This window comes from Zootoca vivipara, chromosome 2 (assembly GCF_963506605.1).
Source record: "Zootoca vivipara chromosome 2, rZooViv1.1, whole genome shotgun sequence".
Classification (NCBI taxonomy): Eukaryota; Metazoa; Chordata; class Lepidosauria; order Squamata; family Lacertidae; genus Zootoca; species Zootoca vivipara.
In genome coordinates, this window is record NC_083277.1 from 6,101,369 (window position 1) to 6,123,597 (window position 22,229).

General features: G+C 47.0%; 1 protein-coding gene across 1 annotated transcript in view; it reads right to left on the bottom strand.

The window, feature by feature from the left end:
* LOC118080190 (BOLA class I histocompatibility antigen, alpha chain BL3-7-like) overlaps positions 1–22,229 on the bottom strand; it is a 63,676-nt gene that overhangs the window by 21,159 nt on the left and 20,288 nt on the right. The window contains exons 6-8 of the mRNA XM_060269885.1: positions 20,350–20,625; positions 17,519–17,794; positions 14,198–14,485 (exon numbers count right to left, since the gene is read on the bottom strand). Coding sequence (XP_060125868.1) covers positions 14,198–14,485; positions 17,519–17,794; positions 20,350–20,625 — 840 coding nt within the window. The remainder of the gene's footprint in view (positions 1–14,197; positions 14,486–17,518; positions 17,795–20,349; positions 20,626–22,229) is intronic.

Sequence of the window (22,229 nt, forward strand, 5' to 3'; positions counted from 1 at the left end):
CATTTTCATAGAATCGTAGAGTTGGAAGAGACCACAAGGGCCATCCAGTCCAACCCCCTGCCGAGCAGGAAACACCATCAAAGCATTATATCTCCACATATCTCTACTTAATTCTGTTGTCATATTGGCCCCAACATGAGCTGCTCTCCCCCTGCCTGAGACCCTCTAAGCCTGCAGCCCCCCTTTGCAGCGTCAGCAAGACCCAGCAGCTCCCAAACCTCTTCTGGAAGGCCCTGAGCAAAGGCTGGATCTGCTTGGCCCAGAGAGTGCTTGGCCCACATCCCACTTCTAGAAGCCTGAACGTTTGAAACCTGAGCTAAGCATGGGACACACAAAGAAGCTGCTGCCTTTTCCAAGAAATCAGGAAAGAGACAAGAAATGGCCGCTCCTTGCCCAGGTACAAGGAAGTTTATGATATAATTGATGGGGGGGGGCTGTGAAGTCTGAAGCTAAATAATTATTTGGGAGTTCTCTTTTTCCCAAGCTGCATGAAAAGGGCAAGCCAAACACCAAAAGAACCTAGGTTACGTACAAATCAAAAATAAACCACAAACAACGCAATCTGCTGAAAAACTTCTTACATATATTATCAATTAGCAATAACACTCAACCGCTCTGTCATGTAAGTCCAAATAAAGTCTGAAGCTAAATAATTATCCTGGATCCAGCCAAGGTTGAATCTAATGGAGGGATCCATTGTTGAACTGTCTCAGCGAGATGATAGCCGTGGATGTCACCTAAGTACCCAAACTAGTACCCCAACTAGTATAACCAAAGAAGCTGCCTGGTAGTTAGAAAGTCAAAAAACTTTAACTATTCTGTGTGAGCTGGGCTGAGAGGAGGCTGCAGGTGGAGAAGCTGTTTCAGGACTAGGCTTGATTTCTGTTGGGTGCCAAGGCTGTGACTCTGGGAGAAGCAAGATCTCCTGGGGTGGGAATACTGTGAGCCCCTCCTTTGAAGGCTCAGGTGGTCTATAGGCGGGAATAAACCCCACACCCTAAAGACACCCCCGTCTCTTCCTTTCCTTCTTCTAAGGAAACAAAACTCTCTGTGTAAATGCCTGGATCCCCTGGAATCTTGCCCCTCTCGGAGACTGGGGTGCTGTGCGACGGTATATTCAAAGCATATATGAAGAAAACAGCCCCCATAACCATTGGCAGAAAGGGAGAGACTGGAGGACAGATGGACCAGCATCTAGAGTCAGTGATGGTCCTAAACATCAATAAACAGGTCCTTACAGAGCCAGGCAGAGTCCTGGGCCAGGTAGATAATGTGGCCTTTTTTTTTTTACCCTGGGGATCACTGAAGTCTTATAAAGAAGTAAGTATATAAATAATTTTCACAGACGTTATGCTGACAAATAATTTTATTTCAAGGCTTGAACCGTATCTGCATATATAAAGACAAAATATTTCATTTTACTGATTGTGAATATGCTGACCGAGGCCCCCTTTGGAATCAGAGGCCCGGGCCAAGTGGCCCCCAATATGCCCCCCCTCTGTCTGGGCCTGTCGACAAATGTGTCCCAGGAGAAGGAAAAAGTGTGTCTCTGGCGCTCAGGACCTCTTTGGGGGCTTTCCAGAAGAGGAGGCATCATCCGGTCAGCCATTGTGAGGACGGGAGGCTGGACTCGAGGGGCCTTTGGCCGGATCCAGCCAGGCTCTTCTTCTTGTTTCCCCAGACCAAGAGCCCGTCTCTTCTTGGTCATTATTAGCAGTAAAAATTTGGGATTGCAAGATGAGCCCCTGTGAAGAAAGAGGCTGGGTGTTTTGAGGGGGGGCTCTCACTGGACCCACTTTTGGGACACAATGGGCTCAGTCACCTCAGGGACGTCTTAAGCTTCACTTTTCACCTTCTCCATCTAGTTTTTCCTGGACAGGGATAATCTGTCCACAACGATCCATGTTCTGCTCACCTGCTGACAGGATTATTGTAACAAGTGTTGTTTTCCCCAATACAGAGTAGGGATTAGGGCGATGACTTTTTTACAACCTCATTTCCCTGTATCATAATTTGATGAGCTTTCATTAAAGATTAGATAAAATCTTACTTTCAAAGAGATTTGATTTTTAAAAAACCCTCACGCACAAAATGATTTAAAAAATTTTATTCATCAGTTTTTGAAGTCACTGTAAGCAGATATAAAATTGAACCCAAGCTTTAGAGTCACATATATGCAACATTATATAGGGTCATCAAACACACAAGGAAGCTTTTTTTAGCTGCAGTAACAGTATAGACGCCGCTAGAGGACGATGTTTTGCTGCCTCTCCTGTAGGTTCTTTTCCCAGCATGCCCGGCAGGGTCTGCTGGCTGAGTTTTGAGGTCCCAAAATGGGGCTTTTACCTTTCGCAGGTGTGACTTTTGTATACCCTATGTTGCTAAGAACACTCCCCATTGTGGAATGTAGCATTGTGTCCAAATTTGATGCGAAATATATATAGAATTGTTAATACAATTTTATGAAATGGTAAAACGACATACCAAAAAATTAAAAGCGGTTTGTGCGTAACCTTTTTTAATATTTCAATGGAATATGCCTCATTTTAGTCATTAATAGGCAAAAGTTCATCCATTTGTGCTACAGAAAATAATTTTTGAGGGAAAAAAAATGAAAAGTCATCACCCTAGTAGGGATGCTTCAGCTGCTACAAGATAAACCGGACAGGATTTTCACTGCTCATTTAGACCAAATCTCACCGGGGCCAAAAGACTCTCTGCCTGTGTGTTTGTCTACGATAGTTCTGAGTTCAATTCAAAGTGCTGGTATTGTTTTAAAAAGTCCTTTTCCTGCTGAGTAGCTTTGTTATGTGGCTTTAAACCACCCTTGAATCAAGTTAGGGAGATGGTGGCATGAAGATGAATAACGAAAGCCGCTGCTTGCGGCAGCCCTTTCAGGAAGGAGGAGGCAGCCATTTCACCTCCTTTTCTGCTTCACTGCCAGCCCTCCAGAAAATGGTTTCCGTCCCCGACAAGCAGGCCAGGTGGGGCTTCCTCAGCCTCCTCGCTTCCCTCCCTGCAGAGGAGACCTTGGGTGCAAGGGAGAGCAGCCAAGCAAGGCAGAAACCGAAAGCCACAGCAGCCCACAGATAACTTTGCCTGACAGGGAGATCAAACGGCAGAAACGTCGCTCAGGGGAAGAAGTTTTCTTTCTCCACACAATGTCCCTTAGCACCCAGATGGGGAGACCTTTGGCATTTGTCCCTCTTGGCCTGGCCTTTGTCCTCTCCAGCCTTGGAAAGACCTGTCTCCCTCAGGATGCAGGACAAAATCCTGAGCCTCCACAGCTCTCTTCCTCAAGGCCAAGTGGCCAGGACTCCTGGGTCCTCTTTGGGAGGAGACTCGGCAGGAGCCAGGACTCCTGGGTCCTGTTCATGGCAGACAAAAGACATCTAGCCGACTCTGCCTTCAAAAAATGAATATTTATATCCAGGTGGCATTCATATTATCCTCATAACAGCCCTGACAGGCCCAAGGTCCCTGAGGGATATTCGTTGCTGCGTGGGGATTTGAACCCAGGTCTCCCAGACTCCCATATCCCAGTCAAACCACAGCCTCACCCTGGATCCTTATAGGCTTCTCTACCTCTAAACACCAGGCCATGTAGTGACTTCTCTCCTGACATTATTTTTGTCCATTTCTTGGTATCGTGTGGAAACAGCAACGAGTCCTCTTGCCCCTTAATTGTTAACAAATAGATGATGGCATAAGAAGCGTCCTTGGTGTGGTTCTCCGTTCCAAGCTGGATTGTTTCCCAGGGAACTTTGCCCCCTTCTGCCTCCCTCAGCAACCTCTGAGTCAGGTTGGAAAGTCCCAGGGCAGTTCCCAGAACAAGGCCTTTTTATTTTTAATGTTTTGTTTTCATTTTTACTTCTCAGATGAATAGCTGAGGGTGCAGTAAACAGTCTTTGGCGAGTTACAATAATCTAAATTCCGTTTGCATGCCAAGCTAGCAAAGGAATCTCAAGTGACGGCATCTCAGGCTGCTTGACTGTCATTTCTCACAGGAATTGAAAAATGGAGGCAGGTTTTGCTGAGAAAGTACTCATCCTTCATTAACACCGGGGGGGGGGGGGTTGTGTTTGTCTCCAGGGTGGATTCCTGCCCTCACTCTTCTCTCTCTGCCACCAGACACCCTCACCCATTTCTCCACAGTCCCTAGTTGTATTTTCTCAATTTTCCCTTTTTACGATCCTCTGCTGCCCCCTACAGGCTGTTTTCTTCCCCAGCTGAAATGGAAAACAGGTGATTTATAGGAAATCGTTCAAAGGACCAGTTGAAGCAAGTCACGTGTTGTGGGGGGAAATGATCAAGGTTCCCACATATGTCACAGATTTGGAATCGGTGCAAGTGGATTCCTGCCTACCTGTAGTCTGGAAAAGCGGAAATATATAAAACTTTTACAAATCGCGTAATTAGAAGGGGGGAAACTAGAGTATGGGGAAAGTATAACAACTTATTAGAAAGAAAAACACCACCATGGATATTCTCAGGAAAAGAATAAATACAGTGAAATGTTATCTCTTACAGGACAGGAACCAAAACAGAGAAATCTTGAGGAATTAAGAAATCTGGTTACCAATTAGCTACAGGTACATCATGTTAATGAATTGTTTAAGATAGATAGGGAAAATGGCTTTGCAGAACAAAAGTCTGTTTACCAAAGACCTATTAGAATACAAATATAAAATTATTATCAAAAATGTACAAACTGCTGTTGGAGGGGGAAACAAGAGAGGAATTTGTGAAATTTAGCAGAATTAAGTGGGCACAGGATGTGGGTCACAATATTGATCGTGAATTATGAGGAAAGTTGTGGAATATAAATATGAATTTTACAGCAAGTTATGCGATAAAAATATATGTGATGAAAATGGCCCACAGGCGGTATTTAACACCCACCAGGCGAAAATGTCTAAAGAAGAAAAAGGTATGTGTTGGAAGTGCAGTTCTCCATGTGTTGCCTTGATGTACTATTATCTGCGCATGTACATGTGCAAATGATTTGCAGTGCTCCAATATCACTTTGTGTTTTCTGCAAAGTTCCATTGGATGTAGCATAACTCACACACCAAGGCCAGCCCAATTCAGTCATACCTCGTGTTGTGTCTGCTTCATGTTGCGTCTTTTCTGTGAGGTGAGTGGGGCTGGGAGACTTCAGTTTCCCAATATTCCTTAATTATTTTACAAGACCACCACATGTGAATAAAAGATCCCTCAATTTCATTACACTTCCAACACATACCTTTTTCTTCTTTAGACATTTTCACCTGGAGGGAGAAAGATTACCTCATTTTAAATGGTATTGATTTAACATTTTGATGTTTGCTGCCCTGAGCTCCTTTGGAAGAGTGGGATAAAAATTTAAAATAAATATTTTGCGGATCTACTTTTCATCTCAGTGGGAGAACTTCCTCCTCGGATTGCAGACTTTGGGGGCAACCCTGCCTTGGTCACCTCCCGCCACACCCTGCCCCAGATCAGATATCTACATATTTATTATATTCCCAACCCTCCTTTCTTCCATCCTGGAACCAAAGGCAGCATCCAGGTGGTTCCCCATCCAGGCACTGACCAGACTTCAGACCCTCTTGGCATCATGTAACTTAATCCCACACCTGCAGTCACCTTCCACGGGAGACCAATTATTGGCACCTCCCTGCCAGAGTCTGTGAATATTCTCAGGAGATGTTGATCTCTGGAACTCCTGCGATAAGAAAGAACCACTAAAGAAGAATGGGGGGGGCACCCTTAATTATTTCAGCCAAACGGATTATTACAAAAGGAAGAATAGTAATAATTACATCCAGTGTCTTCAAAGCAAGGTGCAGCAAATCCATTGGGTTAGGCAAAAAGAGTCCTGCGGCCCATGGAGGTCGAAAAGAATTATTGCATTCTTATTTCTAGGAGTGAGTCTCCTTAAGTAATGCCAGTCTATGAGAAGGGAAGGAAGATGGTGGGAACCGCAGATGGGCAGAGTATGTTCCTCAACTGACCACAGGTGAAAAAGGAAGAACGTGTGAGATAAAAATTAGGCAAATTGAAGGAAACAAAACTAGTTCATTTGGAAGAGTTCATGTGGCCTGACTTACAGTGGGTCACCCCTCCTAGAAGGCTGTGGGGATCAGGCAACAAGTCTCATGAACTGAAGGCCTGCAGCCAAAAAGAAGGGGCTGCTTCTTTCAGATCAAATTGTGGCCATGAAGCTCCTGACCTGCCTCTTCTCCTTACTGGCTTCCTCCTTGGCTATCAGCAGGATCAGTCCCTCTCATCTCCTGTAGGAAAGTCGCCTCTCTCTTCAGCCTCTCAGTTCCTTCTCTCTTTCAGCTTCAACTCCTGAGCATCTAAGCATCCCTCCTCCCTACCAACCATCCCTCCCTTCCTCACACAGAAGGTGGGTTGAAAACACTCAGCCAGAGCAATTAGGCTGCTTTTATACATTCCATGACATTACATCCACTTAACCAAAGGCTGGGCGACCCAAGAAGCAGGTAACAACTTAGCCTATTTCATGCATAATACACCTAAGGTAAAGGTAAAGGGACCCCTGACCATTAGGTCCAGTCACGGACGACTCCAGGGTTGTGGCGCTCATCTCGCTTTACTGGCCAAGGGAGCCGGCGTACAGCTTCCAGGTCATGAGGCCAGCATGACTAAGTCTCTTCTGGCGAACCAGAGCAGCTGGGAGGACGCTGTTTGGGCTTTCCACAAGTCACGACTCCCAATTCTGCTTGGGTGCATTTACAGGATTTTATTATATACATATGTACAAAACTGAGCTACAGATTCCATGACCTTTCAATCGCTTTCTTTTTTTTTTTATCATTAATTTTTTATTGTTTTCATTTAAGCAATCAAAACAAATGTGTACAGCAACAATGTTTGATGCCTGTAAAGAATAAAGAAAAACATACACATGTATACACATCTGAAATAAAATTAATATGCAAAACAAAACTTGTGTTGTATCCTATTTATCTCTCTGTTCTTTTCTCTAAATTTCTTCTTGTCCACTTGTTCTTTCGAACTAGACTTCCTCCTATTTCTCTCTTGGTTTTGTTTTTCTTGTTACCATTTTTGGTGCCAATACTATTTCTTGCCGGTCATTATCCTACATCAGTTTTCATCTGTTTTTACATTTATTTTACATATTTTTTACATATAATTTTACATATATTTACATGACAAAGGCTAAATAATTCTTCGTTGTATTTTATAAATAGTTCTACTGGTGTTTTTTATGTTTTAACATATTCCTTCAATCGGTTTCAGATCCCGGAAGTGCCGCACGCCGGGAACGCCTCCAACGACGCCACTTGGAGACCCCGAGTCTCCTCCTTTCTTCCCTACGCTTCAAAGCCCTGCGAAGCCGAGGCGACGGGATTGTGACATCTCCCTCCTCCCCTGAGCCAGGATTAACGAGCATCATAAACAGCATTAAAGGACAGGAGGGTTCTGAGCCTCTGCAATTCACAGCAAAGCTTGGGCAGGCTCCTTCTGGTCTCATCTCACACACCAGGCTGGTGTGAAGCTGCAGAAATAAAGAATAGGAATGTTTCAAAGTTAAGCCAACATCATGGTGTGGCGGCATCAACATTACTGAGCTAGTGGGAACCCAAAGGCCGTCTAGTCCAGCCTCGTAAGGAAAGCCACCATCCCTCATCATGTCAAATCAGACCTAAGATATGCTCGGATGCAGAACAAATGCCTGCAGAGGGCAGCTCGAGCAAGTGAGCCAAGCTGCACACTTTGGGGGAATACCAGGAGAAATGGGAAGGAGAAATACTTTTCCAGAACCCAAAATGTGATTATCTGTCATTCACATTCTCAGATGGAGGGGATCCTCTGTGGAGCTCAGATGGACAGACAGAATGTGTCACAAGAGCTTTTTTCAGCTCAATGGACACTCCAGAGTATGTCACTCTTGGAAACCCCAAGGTGGGTAACAGGAGAAGCTTTTCAGCATTTGGGGATGTTCCCCACAGAGTCTTCTGCAAGAGCCCCCCTTTGCCCCCACCTGCACCCCCACTTACCCCTGGTGGAGCTGTCAGACCCCTGGCCGCTTGCTGCAAAAGGGAGGAAACACAGGAGTCAGGATCCCGGGGAGGGAGATCCCATCTCCCCAGCCCTTCTCCTCCCTCCTTCCAACCCCATCCCAAATAAATCTCAATCTGGGGATGTTCAGAGACAGGCAGCCCAGAGGCAAGGGGACTCAAGGACAGCATTGGATGGAGAAGCAGATGCTGGAGGGCAAAGAGAGATGGGCACAGCCTGGCATGGAGGCAGTGGGGGACTAGAACTGGGGTGGGTGTGATTTGGGCAGGAAGGGGGCAGAAAGGCAGAGGTTGGGGTGAGAGCAGTGGTGCCAAATCTGGAGGGGAGGGTTCCTGACATGCACAGACTTGAGCCAACCAACCAAATCTTTAGCTTCAGGTTCTAGTAACCAACCAGAGATCCCCCTCTCCCTCCACCCTCGGCTCTTCCTCCTGCTGCTGGTTGAAGCCCACCCCTCAGCCCAGGAGTCAGGATCCCGGGGAGGGACATCCAACACACACACACCAGCCCTTCTCCTCCGTCCTTCCAACCCCATCCCCAAATCAGTCTCAATCTGGGAATGTTCAGGGACAGGCAGCCCAAAGGCAAAGGGGACTCAAGGACAGTATTGAAAGGAGAAGCAGATGCTGGAGGGCAAAGAGAGATGGGCACAGTGTTGGGATCCACAGAATGCTGTGTGAAATAGTAAGTCTGCAGGCCTGAGTGTACTAGTAAAGTGAAACTGGCTGATGCAATACTTTCTGTAGAAGTGCTGGGTCAGAATGACTCAGCAGTAATGTGCTGTCAGTTGATTGGCTGTCAGTGGTTTAAAAGGGAAACCTATCCAGCAGTGATTGTGGTGGTGTTGTAGAAGGGTGTGGTCAGTGAGAGGTTTAGAGAGTGTATCAACTGCTTGTGTATGAACTGCCTGTAGATATTTGTATATAGCTCACAATAAATATACTGCGCTAAATAAACTGGAACTCTTAACATCTCTGCTAAAGTGCCGTGAAGGAATTCGCGACAGGGTTATGGGCCCAGCACGCTTCCGCTGCACAAGAGTCCAGGTAGCAGTTGTCTAGCCGTGAGGAGCTGGAGGTGAGCTGCAGGTATGGAGCAGTCCAGAGCTGGCATGTTGCTAGAGAAGCTGACGGCCACTAACTACAGCGTCTGGTCGGTCTGCATGCAACACTTCCTCAAGCCTGAGGGTCTGTGGAAGGTGGTGGAAACTACGCCACAGCCCCCTGAGGAGGATGAGGACGATGAAGAGAAGCTGGCGCAAGCGGTGGCCGAGCTAGAAAAGGATGAGAGAGCACTGTCTACTATTGTCCTTGGAGTGGACGATAGCCAGCTTGTCTACGTAACAGATAAGGTGATGGCGAAGGAGGCATGGAATGCACTCAGGGCTGTCCATGTGCGTGAGACAGCTGGCTCACTGATAACGCTGACCAGGAGAATGTACCGGTGTCGGAAGAAACCGGGTGACTCTCTGGTAAACCACCTAAAGTTCCTAACAGACTGTTTCCAGGAGCTAGCCTTAAGAGGGAAGCCAGTGGGGGACGAGGACAAAGTTTTCATAGTCCTGAGTTCCCTAGACGAAAGCTATGATATGCTGGTAACTTCTCTCGAGTCGGTGGAGGCTGATAAGCTGACCCTGGAATACATCACCAGACGGTTGTATGCAGAGGAGGACAGGCATGCCGAACGAAAGATGACCTCAGCCCAGCTGTTGGAGCATCCCAGAGGGAACAACAGCCGGGAGGAGCAGAGGTGCCAGCAGCCAGAGAAACAGCCAGGAGGAGCTGCTGCAACAAAGTAAAAGGCGTTTTTGCTGCAAGTCCAGTGGACATCTGCTTCGGGACTGCCCGAAAAAACACCAAAAACAGCAGACGCACAGGAGGCAGCAGAGAGAGTCTACCGCCTGGGTGTCTGCAGATGGTCAAGAAAATGAAGAGCTGTGGGTTCTGGACAGTGGAGCTTCTCAAACTTTTTGTAAAAGAAAAGCATTGCTGACTGATGCTAGGGCTTCAAACAAAAAACATGTAAGTCTTGCTACAGGCCAGAAAGCTAATGTGGTTTGTGAGGGGGAGGTTGTGTTCCCACAGCTGGGACACACATTCAGGAATGTGTTGTGTGTGCCTAGTTTGCAAAACAATCTCCTAAGCATTCCTGACTTGGCAATGTCATGGTCCGGTCGGCGGGCGTCAGGACCAGAGGCAAGATGGTGGTGTAGAAGCAGGAACAGGTGCAGGGCTGAGGGTCCAGCAGCAGGCAGTCGCAGGGTCAAGGAGCAAGGCAGAGGCAAAGGTCTGGGAGTCAAGGAGCAAGGCGTCGGCAAGGCGAAGGTCCAAGGAGCAAGGCGAAGGCTCAAGGAACAAGAAGCAAGGCGAAGGTTCAAGGAACAAGAAGCAAGGCGAAGGTCCAAGGCTCAAGGAGCAAGGCGTCGGCAAGGCAAAGGTCCAAGGAGCAAGGAGCAAGGCGTCGGCAAGGCAAGGGTCCACAGAGCAAGGATCAAGGCGTCGGCAAGGCAAGGGTCCACGGAGCAAGGATCAAGACGTCGGCAAGGCAAGGGTCCAAGGAGCAAGAATCAAGGCGTCGGCAAGGCAAGGGTCCAAGGAGCAAGTATCAAGAGGCAAGATGCAACCAGGCAGGGATAGCGTTGCTGTGGCCAAGAGCTGAAGGGAAATGAGAGCGCAAAATACATGGGCGCAGACAGGGGGGCAGGAGGGGGCAGCCCCCCCCGAAGCAGGGCTGGCGAAGCGGTCATCAGAGGCGTGACGTTCTGGAGGGCGCCAAAGAAGAGGCGGAGGCTGGACGCGGCGCTCTCGTCCACCTCTGCCATGCCGTGCCACGGCTGGAGCCTCTTACCTGCTGGAGCGCCACCCTCCAGAGCCTTGCCGACAGCGCCGCCTCCACCATGCCGCCCTGCGCTGTGGCCAGAGTCTCCGTCCTGCTGGAGCCGCCCTCCAGTTGCTCCCCGCCCGGAGGGAGACGTCCCTTCTAGCCGGTTGGCTGTGGGCCGGGCGGAGGGAAAGCCAGCCAGCTTTGCACGGCTCTGGAGCTTTCCCTCCGCCCGCCTCACAGCCAGCCGGCTAGAAGGAACGTCTCCCTTCTCCCCGGCTGGCTGTGGGGCGGGCGGAGGGAAAGCCCCAGAGCCACGCAAAGCGTTTGGCTGGCTTTCCCTCCACCCGCCCCACAGCCACCCAGGGAGAAGGGAGACGTCCCTTTTAGCCGGCAATCGCAGAGGGGGAGGAGGGGGTCGGAGCAGCCCGATTTTGGGCTGATCCTGGCGCCCCCTCACCCCTGAACGACCAGGGCTTTCCTTGCCCCACTGTGACCCCTCCCCTCCCATGCCTTGGCCCCGCCCCTTGCCCCCCCTAATTTTGATCCTGGCTACGCCCCTGGCAAAATACATAATAAAACAAACCAGTTAACTCACAATTAAAAGGCCCAAGGCCTGGTCAGAGAGAAACATTTTTGCCTGGCACCTAAAGATATGTAAGGAAGGCTCCCTGGTAAGTGTGTACAGGATTGATTAAAACATCAGGTGAGAAGTGAATTTCCTGAGCACCCAGTGTGTGCAAAGCAATGACCACCATGACTTTGGCCCATGCTCAAAGGATGCTTTTATGGAGAAGGATGTCTGTAGGGATACAAGGGGCAGTTGCCAGGAAGGCTCCACCAGCACATTCCCAGTTGGAGGCTAAAACAGAAGGACACATGAGAGGCAGCAAACACATCCAGGGTTTACTTACTGCGGATGAAGAAGACGATCCCAGAGACCAGCAAGATGGCAGCCATGACACCCAAAATGGCTCCCACAATGAGCCCCAGGTTGACTAAAAGGGGACAAAAGACATTTTATTCAGACTGGCGGCAGCAGCTCCCCACGGCCTCAAGCAGACACTCTTTCTCTCTCCTAACAGGCCAAGGTCCTCTCTGTAGTGGCCCTGATACAAGGGAGTTCATTCCCAACAGAGTCCAGCATTAGAGGTCTTCAAAATACAGTCATACCTTGGTTTAAGTACGCTTCGGTTTGAGTACTTTCGATTTAAGTACTCTGCGGACTCGTCTGGAACAGATTAATCCACTTTCCATTACTTTCAATTGGAAAGTTCACTTCAGGTTAAGTACGCTTCAGGTTAAGTACAGACTTCTGGAACCAATTGTGTACTTAAACCGAGGTACCAGTGCTCCCTGGAAGGACAGATCGTGAAGCTGAGGCTCCAATACTTTGGCCACCTCATGAGAAGAGAAGAATCCTTGGAAAAGACCCTGATGTTGGGAAAGATTGAGGGCACTAGGAGAAGGGGACGACAGAGGACAAGATGGTTGGGCAGTGTTCTCGAAGCTACGAACATGAGTTTGACCAAACTGCGGGAGGCAGTGCAAGACAGGAGTGCCTGGCGTGCTATGGTCCATGGGGTCACGAAGAGTCGGACACGACTAAACGACTAAACAACAACAACAACAAAAACCACTGTAACCAGTTTATTTAAAGAAGACAGTTGACAGGCACATCTGTTTTATCACAGACTCCAAAAGCAGGTCTCTTCCTCCTCATACACTTCAGCCTTCTCTGTCATGACCCTGAGAGGAAAGGATTCCCTCCCCTCTGAGACCCTCCAGAGCCCAATTACAGGCCTTCAGGGAAGGCTCAAACCTTTAGGGAAAAGTGTGTTGTGTAGGGTTGCCATACATCCAGTTTTTTCTGGACACACCTTCTTTTTTCAGACTTAATATGTCTATCCAGAAAGATTCTTAAAATGAGGCAAAATGTCCAGGTTTTTTTGTTTGGGTGGAATCTCTGAATTCCGTAGTGATGGTGAGTGAGCACGAGACAAGAGCCCTGGTCCCCTCTACCCTGCCTGTGTCAGGGTTTGGCTCAAGGGCTGCTTCCATAATCCTTGTCACGACCACGTAGATCAGGCATGCCCAACCTTCAGCCCTCCAGATGTTTTGGACTACAATTCCCATCATCCCTGACCACTGGTCTTGTTAGCTAGGGATCATGGGAGTTGTAGGCCAAAACATCTGGAGGGCCGAAGGTTGGGTATGCCTGACGTAGATGATTCCCCTCAGGTTGCTTGTTATCGCGCCACAAATAACAGGAAGTGAGCATGGTGACCATTTTCTAAACCTCATTAGCGCCAGTAAATAGTAAAGGAAGCCTTGGGTCATTGTCGTTGCATTGACGAAAACCGGAAGTGTGGGTGGCAGCCATCTTAACACCCCTTGAACGTCTGGAATGATACTTGAAGTGCCCCAGTCGTGGTGCCGCAAATAACCAGAGGTGTGGCAAGCAGCCCCTTTCTTTAACCCTCTCCGGCACCTGTAGCAATTTTAACTGAAGTGTTAGGGAGAATTGTTTTTTCCCTTTTCTCTTTAGCCAAACCATTGAAGATAATAGTTACAATAAATGCAGCAAATATAAACAATAATTAATAAAGCAAACAAATACATAAATAAATAAATAGATAAATGAACATCATTATTTTGTTGTTGAAAGTAAAAACATTGCTAACTAGCAATGTACCACAGCTTTTTTAGCCTACATATAGTTGGGGTATTTGAAATGAGTCATCATAGCAATCAGTAGTTAAAATGAGAAGTCGGCAAATGTGTCCTCTTTTTTGTAATTCAAAAATACAACAACCCTGACACCAGAGCTTGTGAAATGTAGAAGGGTCCCAAGGAAGGCGGATAACCCAAAATGCCCCCCAAACAACCCTCACCTCCTCCCAAGGTGCGCACGAATACACACAGAGCTGAAATTAGAAGGAGGGGGTGGTCTATTTCCACAGATGGATGCCAGGATAAAGTTTTATTGCACACACTGTGCTGACACATTTGATTTTGAAGAAGTATAATATCTGCCCACATCATGTAACATAATAACTACTTGGGCGTAAAGGCAAAAAGGTGACGGCCAAGTTTTACCTACGACATCCAATTTGAGTTTAAGGCCTATGAGACACTTGCCAGAAAAGGCTGCATCTCTGTCGTAACCTACAGATTCTGATTCAGTTGCTTGTCTTAAGAGACATAGACAGGATCCAACTGGGGTTCCCCATCTGAGCTGTGCTGCTGCTGAAGGGAGGAGTTGGGTGAGAATCCCCCTCCCAGAAGCCCTTCACCTCCTGTCTGTCTGTCTGTCTCTCACCAGGCTCCTTCTCCCAGGCCACGTCCAGAGGCTTCTCCAGGCTGTCATGCTCCACGCGGCACCGGAAGCGGTCCCTCTCCTCGGGGTCGATCCTGACACTGAGCAAGACATAGTAGGTCCCATCTGAGTTGGGGGCGACCAATCCTCGGGAGGTGCCCTCCTGCCAGACCTCCCCGTCCTTCACCCAGTTGGCATCAATCTCCTTGGGGTAGAAGCCGTGGACTTGGCAAACAAGGGTCTCCTGGCTGTCATAGTCTGCCTTCCTGGTCACCTTCACCACCGGAGCCTCTGCAAAAATTGAAGCACTGCAGTTAAAAAATAGACATCCACAACGGAAGCCGGAATGACTCCTGTATTTTTAAAGAGCAGAAATCCAGGAGGCCAGCTAGTCCTGCCTCCCAGAGAGTCAGAATGTCACACCAGCAGAAATTAAAAAGAACTGCGAATAAATGGGATTCCTCAACCTCCCTTGGCATCTTCCCCAGTCAGTGTCTATGGGGGAACTGTTTTTAGATGTTTTATCCTTTGTTTTATCCTTTGTTTGCCTTTGGGAGGGAGGACTGGGTACAAATTAAATTCATGTATCATCTTGCAAAGCTCTAACACTATTCAAATATGACAACCTATGGTTCCTAGATTGTCCCAGGGAGCTGCCACTAGGCTGAGGGGCAAATTTCACCAGGTCCCCAATGGCGGGACTTGAAAGGGCCCACTTGCCTTCTCCATGGCAGCCTCCCCTGGAGTGGAAATGGCAGACCACGAGGCCCAGTAAGCTAGCAACTTAGGCACATTTAATCCTCCTGTATGCGGATGACGCCCTCCTCTTAGCTACCTCCCCCATTGGGTTAAGGAGGGTGCTTCAAGCTCTTCATGAATACGTGACCCAACACGAGCTCCATCTTAATTATGCCAAGACCAAAATAATGGTCTTTGCTGCTCGACCAAAACCTAATTTGTGGTCAATTAATGGTATTCCCATAGAGCAGGTTAGTTGCTTCAAATACCTGGGTCAGATAGTTCGATCAAACAGGTCCTTCTTGGCACACAGAGAATATATAGCCACAAATGCTTCTAAAGCAGCTCTGTTGATTAGATCCCTGTATTCCAAGAAACAGGCACAAACAGTAGATGTTGCCCTGCGACTCTTTAAAATGAAAGTTCTCCCACTACTTCTGGTGGGCATTGCCTTGGGTTCGCGTAGGGACTTTGTAAGATTGGAATCTTTCCAATCACAATTCCTCAGGGCCATTCTCAGGATCCCCCCTTCTGCTGCGGGTGCGATCATGAGATTGGAGACCCGTTGCCAAGCCTTTACGTATGTGGCCCTGAAAGCGAAATTATGGCTATGGCTCAAACTATGTTTCAGACCGATGGGTTTGGCCCCCCCTGATTCTGAGGGATAATTTTAAATCTCCATGGGAAAGGGAAGTAGTAGAGGAAGTGCAAAAGTGCGGTCTGTCCTCCCTTTATATTGAGTCCATGACATACAGCCGCGCTAAAGCGATGATCGCTCAGAGATTGGGGAATATCGCCAGACAGGAGGACATAGCCCGCGTGAAATCTGGGATGTTTTTAGGGGAGCAGGTGTATTGGAGAACGGCAGGCAGCATATTTGCTCAACAAGCCCACTGGGAAAATAACCTTCTCGGCTAAATTCCTCTTCCTGGCGCTCAAGTGTCGGAAACGTATAATCGAATGTCTTGATGTGGGTTATCTGTAGGAGGTTTAGTAGCGCGGTCATACCCCATTTATGTATCCCTCTGATGCCTTCAGTTTTATATTTTTATATTTTTATGTATCCCTCTGATGCCTTCAGTTTTATATGTTTATCTTTGTATTGAGAAATGTTTTTTGTTTCTGACTATCGGTCGAATCAAGTATATTGATTGATAGGCACATTTAACTTGTGCAAATACAGCTTGACACACTTGGCAAAAAATATTGTAAAAACCAAAAACAGGGTGGGAAGGGGGCGGGCGTCCAGGGAAGAAGGACTTTGGCAAACCCAATCACCTTAGAATCCAATGTGTTTTGACTATACGCGATTTTGGCTTTAGGCACGATCCTCAGAATGTAACCCTTGTTTAAAAACCCCATACATGCATTTGCTCAGATCTCTCTAAGCACGGCTAATACATATGTTCTAGTTACAGGTAGGTAGCTGTGTTGGTCTGAGTCGAAACAACACGGATCACCCCTTCCACCACCCTTCCGAGTGATACCCCCTCCCCACCCCCTCCCCACCCCCTCCCCACCCTTTCTCTACATAAGCGCCTGGGGACTCCTGTTTCAGTGTATCTGAAGAAGTGTGCATGCACACGAAAGCTCATACCAAAATAAAAACTTAGTTGGTCTTTAAGGTGCTACTGAAGGATTTTTTTTATTTTAATACATATGTGTCATTCCTCAAAATGGAAGCCGCCCAGAGTGGCTGGGGTACAAATACTAGATTATTTATTATTATTTTTATTAATTTTCATTTTAGCAAAGCTAATAAAGAGACAGGAAGAAAGCTAGTAAAAACACTTGATCATGTGATTGGCTCCTGTGCCAGATTCCTGAAGGCGGAAGAGTGGACTGTACCATTTCAAGGCATGGGATTGAGGAAGGTGAATGTTCCCCATGGAAAAAAGTAATATTCCTCACAAATAAAAAATATATAAAGGTAGAAGAGGGAATTCCCATATTCTATCACTATGTGCAGGTTTTCTGCTTCTAGGCCATGAGTGGCTAACCTATAGTCTTAGTTTGGGGGCTGTATCCTGTCCTCTAAGACAGTGTTTCCCAACCAGTGTGCCTCCAGATGTTTTGGGACTACAACTCCCATCATCCCTAGCTAGCAAGACCAGTGGTCAGGAATGATGGGAGTTGTAGTCCCAAAACATCTGGAGGCACACTGGTTGGGAAACACTGCTCTAAGACATATTTTATGGGCTCCCAACACATTTTCTATTTTTTAAAAATAGGTTTAATTTCTGTAGTTTTAAAGACTTTCCCCATACGTATGTAGCAAAGTCAAAAGGTTTTCTGTATCCCCCCTCAAATCTGTCCTCTTCATTTTTTCATTTTTTCATTCCATTTAAAACTAATTTTGCTTTACTGGCCTCTCCCCTGCTGTTTCTTTGTGCCCCCTCCCTCCCCTTTGTCTTTTGCCATCCCTTATTCTCCTCCCAGAGTCCCAAACATCTTTCTGCCGCCACCACAAGGAAAAGTGTTTGCTGTTTGGTCCAGAAAGGAAGACTGTAAATGGGGGCAGAGGGGAGCTGGTAGAGAAAATGCCCCACTGAGCCCCCCACCCCACCCCCTACCCCCACCCCTCACCTGTCCTCAGCAGAGTCTCCTTCCCATAGTCCAGGTATCTCTGCAGCCACTCAATGCACCTCTTCTCCAGGTAGGCTTTCCAGTACTGGTTCTGGGCCAATTCGGCATCCCACTTCCTCTTGATCACTTGGGCCTCTGTATCAGCTGCCGTCCAGGTGAGGGTCTCCATGTCGAGGGCGATGAAGTCCCTCCCATCATAGCTGTACTGCCTATATCCTCTTTTGCGCCCGTCTGACATCAGCTCACAGCCAAGCATCATCTGATAGGTGTGGATCCCTGGAAAAACCAAAAGGGGCCCAGGAGGTCAAGGGGGGTCAGAGCAGCCCCTCCCCCATCAGCAAAAGAGCCCAGGAAAAAGGATTTATTGGCCTCAGACTCAGGGAGCAGTCAGAAGTGAGAAAAATCAACCAGCATTTTATCTTTTTGAAGGCTCATCCGCACAACACGTTCACTGAGGCAAACACTACAATCCTGAGCCTCTAAAGTCCCCCTTTCATTGCCCTCCTCTCTCTCATCACCCCACACTTTCTTCCCCCCCCCAATCCCTAGTGGATTCTCCCAACTCCCTGGAGGCAGGGGAGGGGTTGGTGGGTTTCCCTCCCTGTCCAAGAGGAGCATCCCTTGCGATTTCACAGTCTGTCCATCTTTCCCCTCATATTGAATTACGCCTCAATATATTTAACATAAATGTTAAAAAGTCTCCATCCATCCAATATTTCAAGATGGCACGCAAACATCATTCTCTCCCCCCCCCCCCAATAAAAAGATAGACATGTCTTTGTATGGAATAATATTCTGAAAAGCAAACTGGGGATCATGTAATGTTGCATAATTGAATATAATGCATAATTTTAGATTCTTTTATTCTTTTTATTGCACAGGAACCACAGCAAGCAACACAATTTGAACAGCTGCTATCAGCATTGACTGATATAAAGACAGAATTAAAATCTAATACCAATGAAGTTAAAGCAGTCTCAAAAAGATTGGAAATCTTGATGCAAGCGTAAAAGCAAATACAGAAGCAATACAGGAAATAAAGAAAAATTCTGAGACGGTGAAAAAAGCAGTGCAAGAAAATAAAGTACAAATACAAGGAGTGGAAGCAAGAGTACAAGATTTAGAAGCACATAAGATACAATTGGAACATCAGGAGGAGGCGACACAAATTGCGATTGCGTTTCTGCAGATGAGGGAGAGGGAATCTTTTCTGCACCTGAGAAATTTTCTGGAGGTGGAGAAGGCCAATTTGAAAGAATTAATAATTGAAGATTTTGCAGCACAATTGAATTTGGAAAAAGAAGAGCTTGACAAGACAATTGTGAAAGCATATAGACTTTGACCAAGAGGTCAGAAAGGATCTAAGATATTGGGAGATTGCATTGTGGAATTTCAGACCAGAGCACAAAGAGACAAAATATTAGATTTACATTTTGGAAATAATCTGAGGATAAAAGGAAAACAAGTAGTCTTGTTTAAAGACATCCCGAAACTGTTCCTTAGATTTAGGAGCAATTATCTGGACTTGGAAACTGCACTAAGAAGAAAATGCATTTCCTTTCACTGGGAATTTCCACAAGGCCTTTTCTTCAAATACAAGGACAGGAATATAAAGATCAAGAATCCAGGAGAAGAAGTTCTTGGACAAGTACGCAAAGGATCTCGAATTGGATTTGCCAGGAGAATTACTTGGAGCAGAAGGAGGAGTAGACCCAGCAGGAGCAACCTCATAATTTAAGAATGTCTTAAGAGTCTTGACTTGGAATGTTCATGGGCTTAACTCTTGAAGTAAAAGGAACCAAATTCAGCATGTGTTAGTAAAACAGAATATAGATGTGACTTGTCTCCAAGAGACTCATGTGAAAAGGACTCACAAGAAACGTTTAATAAATAAAAAACTGGGTCAAGACTACATTTCATCTGATAAAGTAAAAAAAAGAGGAGTGGTGATTTATATAAAAGATAAAATGGAGTCAAAATTGATATTTAAAGATGAGGAAGGTAGATATGTGGCAGTGGAAGTTACAGCGCAAGGCGAAAAATATCTATTTCTTGGAATCTATGCACCGAATGAAGCAAAGGCCGAATTCTTCAAAAAGATCCTCGATGTTTTGTTGGACTATATGGATTACAAAATTGTCATGTTGGGGGATTTGAATGGAGTAGTCGCAATATTGATGGACAGATCTCAGAGACAAAAATTCACAAATGAAGGAAGACTACCAAATACATTTTTCGAGATGGTGGATAATTTTGACATGATAGATGCATGGAGAACAAAAAATCCATTGGAAAAAGATAGCACCTTTTATTCAGATTCTCAAAAATCGTGGTCCAGAATAGATTATATATGGATATCTAGAGATTTGGCCCCGAAAATATCACAAGCACAGATTTTCCCAAAGACTTGTTCTGATCATAATGCTGTATGTATGGACTTAAGGTTGACTCTGTAGGGTTCTTTTAGATGGAGGATGAATGATGCCTTAATGAGAAATGAGGAAGTGGTAAAGAAGGCCCAAAAAACCCTAAAGGACTATTTTGAAATTAATTTGAATACAGAGACAGAGAAAAGGGTAATTTGGGATGCAAGCAAGGCAGCCCTGAGAGGTTTCTTGATTCAACAAAATGCGGTAAGGAAAAAGCAACAAAACGAGGGAAAAGAAATTGTCGCAATTGAAAGAAAAAGAGAAAAAATTGAGGTCAGATCCAAAAAACCAGCAGATTCCTTGTCTCCCTGAAGCCCCCCACCTGGCAATTCTGACCCCTGGAGGGAAGGATATTGGGGGGGGGGGGAACACGACTCTGTGCCTCTCCTGCCTTCCACTCACCTCCGCTCTGGTTGTAGCGATTCCTTTCAATTTCCAGGTTTTCCCTGTACCGGAGCTCATTGCCCTGAAATGTCTGAGTCGCCCTGTGCCAGTACTGAGGATCCTCTTTTTCCACCTTCCTTATCCAAGGGATGCGAGGCAGCGCCTTCTTGGTGTCACTGTCGTACTGAACGAACTGCTGGTCATCCACGTATCCCACAGAAATGAACTGGGGCAGCCCCTGGCCAGGCTCAGACATGGCTGTGCCAAAGTAGCGCAGGGAGTGAGAAGTGGAGCCTGGAAAGGAAGAGAGAAGGGGAAGAGAGTTAGGGGTCCTGCAGCTGAAGACAGCAGCTTAATCCTGCTGTATTACAGGCAGCAGCCCTAAGTTAGGAGATGCGAAGTTCAAGAGGGGTTGGGGGAGTTTGTAGACCTGCCCTTAAACACAGAGGAGGCAGAGCAGAGGGAATCTAAGAATCATAGAGTTGGAAGGGGAAAAGATAGGATATAAATACAAGTAACAACAATAGCCCATGGGGCAGTGGGCGAGAAAATGCTCTGCCAGGCAGCATGCCTAAATCTCTACACATGTCTCTGCTGAGGCTCCATGTGAGGGAAAGAGAGGCCAGCCCCTCCCCTTTGGCCAAGGGGGCAGGAATTGCCTCTCACTTGCTAGCACTAAGATGATGAGAGTTCCCACAACATGGTCTGAAGGCTCAGGATGCAGGCACCAAACTGAAGATAAGCAGGCTCAGGCCTGGTAAGGGGATGGAGGGGAGACCAGACAAAGCAACATCCATAGATGGGAGAACAGGAAACTGCCTCATACTGTCCACTCTCTTTCTCAGGGATTGAACCAGGGACCTTTTGTGGGCAAGGCAAGTGCATAACATAAAATATTATTTCACAGACTTAATGTAAGAATCCAAAGAAGAGCTTGCAGGTTCAGACCAATGGCCCATCTAGTCCAGCATCCCATTCATCTGGGGGGCCTGGACTAGGCTGGCCCCTGGCCTTAAGCAGGCTCTCCTTCTCTTCTGGGGATGGTTCATATATGCAGAAACGGGCCCAGTTAAGCCACTCCCTTGGAGCCGCCCCACAATCTGACCTTCTGGAGCCATGCACTGAACAGGACTGACCTGGGTCTTGCTTCCTGGGCTCTGGGAGGCTTTGGCAAGACCTCATGGGAACTCAGGACAGCCACACAAGATCTCATGAGAACCTACCAGAGTCTATGATGCAAGGCAGAGAGCTTCAAAGCTCTTTCGGTGCTGGGAAAACCTTGCATAAAAAGAAGAGGAGACCCCACAGTGATAGCAGGGGCAGGAGGACAAATGCAACTTTGGGGTCAGGTCTCAACAGGTGGCCCCACATCCCCTTTCTCACAATTGCCCCTTCATGAGATTGAACACAGTGACAGAGCATGGCAAAGGAAGAAGAACCTATCCCCAAAACAGCTCACTTTCCCACTTACCACCTCTGGCCTAATGAGTCCCACAGTAACAGATTAGGGGAGACATTGGAGGGGAGGGAGCTGAGCTTAGAGTAGACTTTCAGCATCAGACCCAGAGCTGGCCCGCCCAGGAGGCAACCCCACTGCTTCTGCTGCCACCAGAACACACACCCTCGCTGGCAAGAGGGAGGCGTTCTGGCGCCTGGTGTTGCCCCATATCTTTTCCACTCCTGGATGGAGAAGTTGAGTTGAGTTCAGTGAGAAAAGGGGCATTTCCGTGGTGGAAGGTAGGGGGGCACAGTGCTAAGGGGGGGAAGAGGAAGCAATTACTGTTTTGCCTCAGTTAGCAAAATGGGACATATTATTATTATTATTTGAATTTATATACCACTCTATACCCGGAGGTCTCAGGGCAGTTCACAGAACAAAATCAAAATACAGTATATAA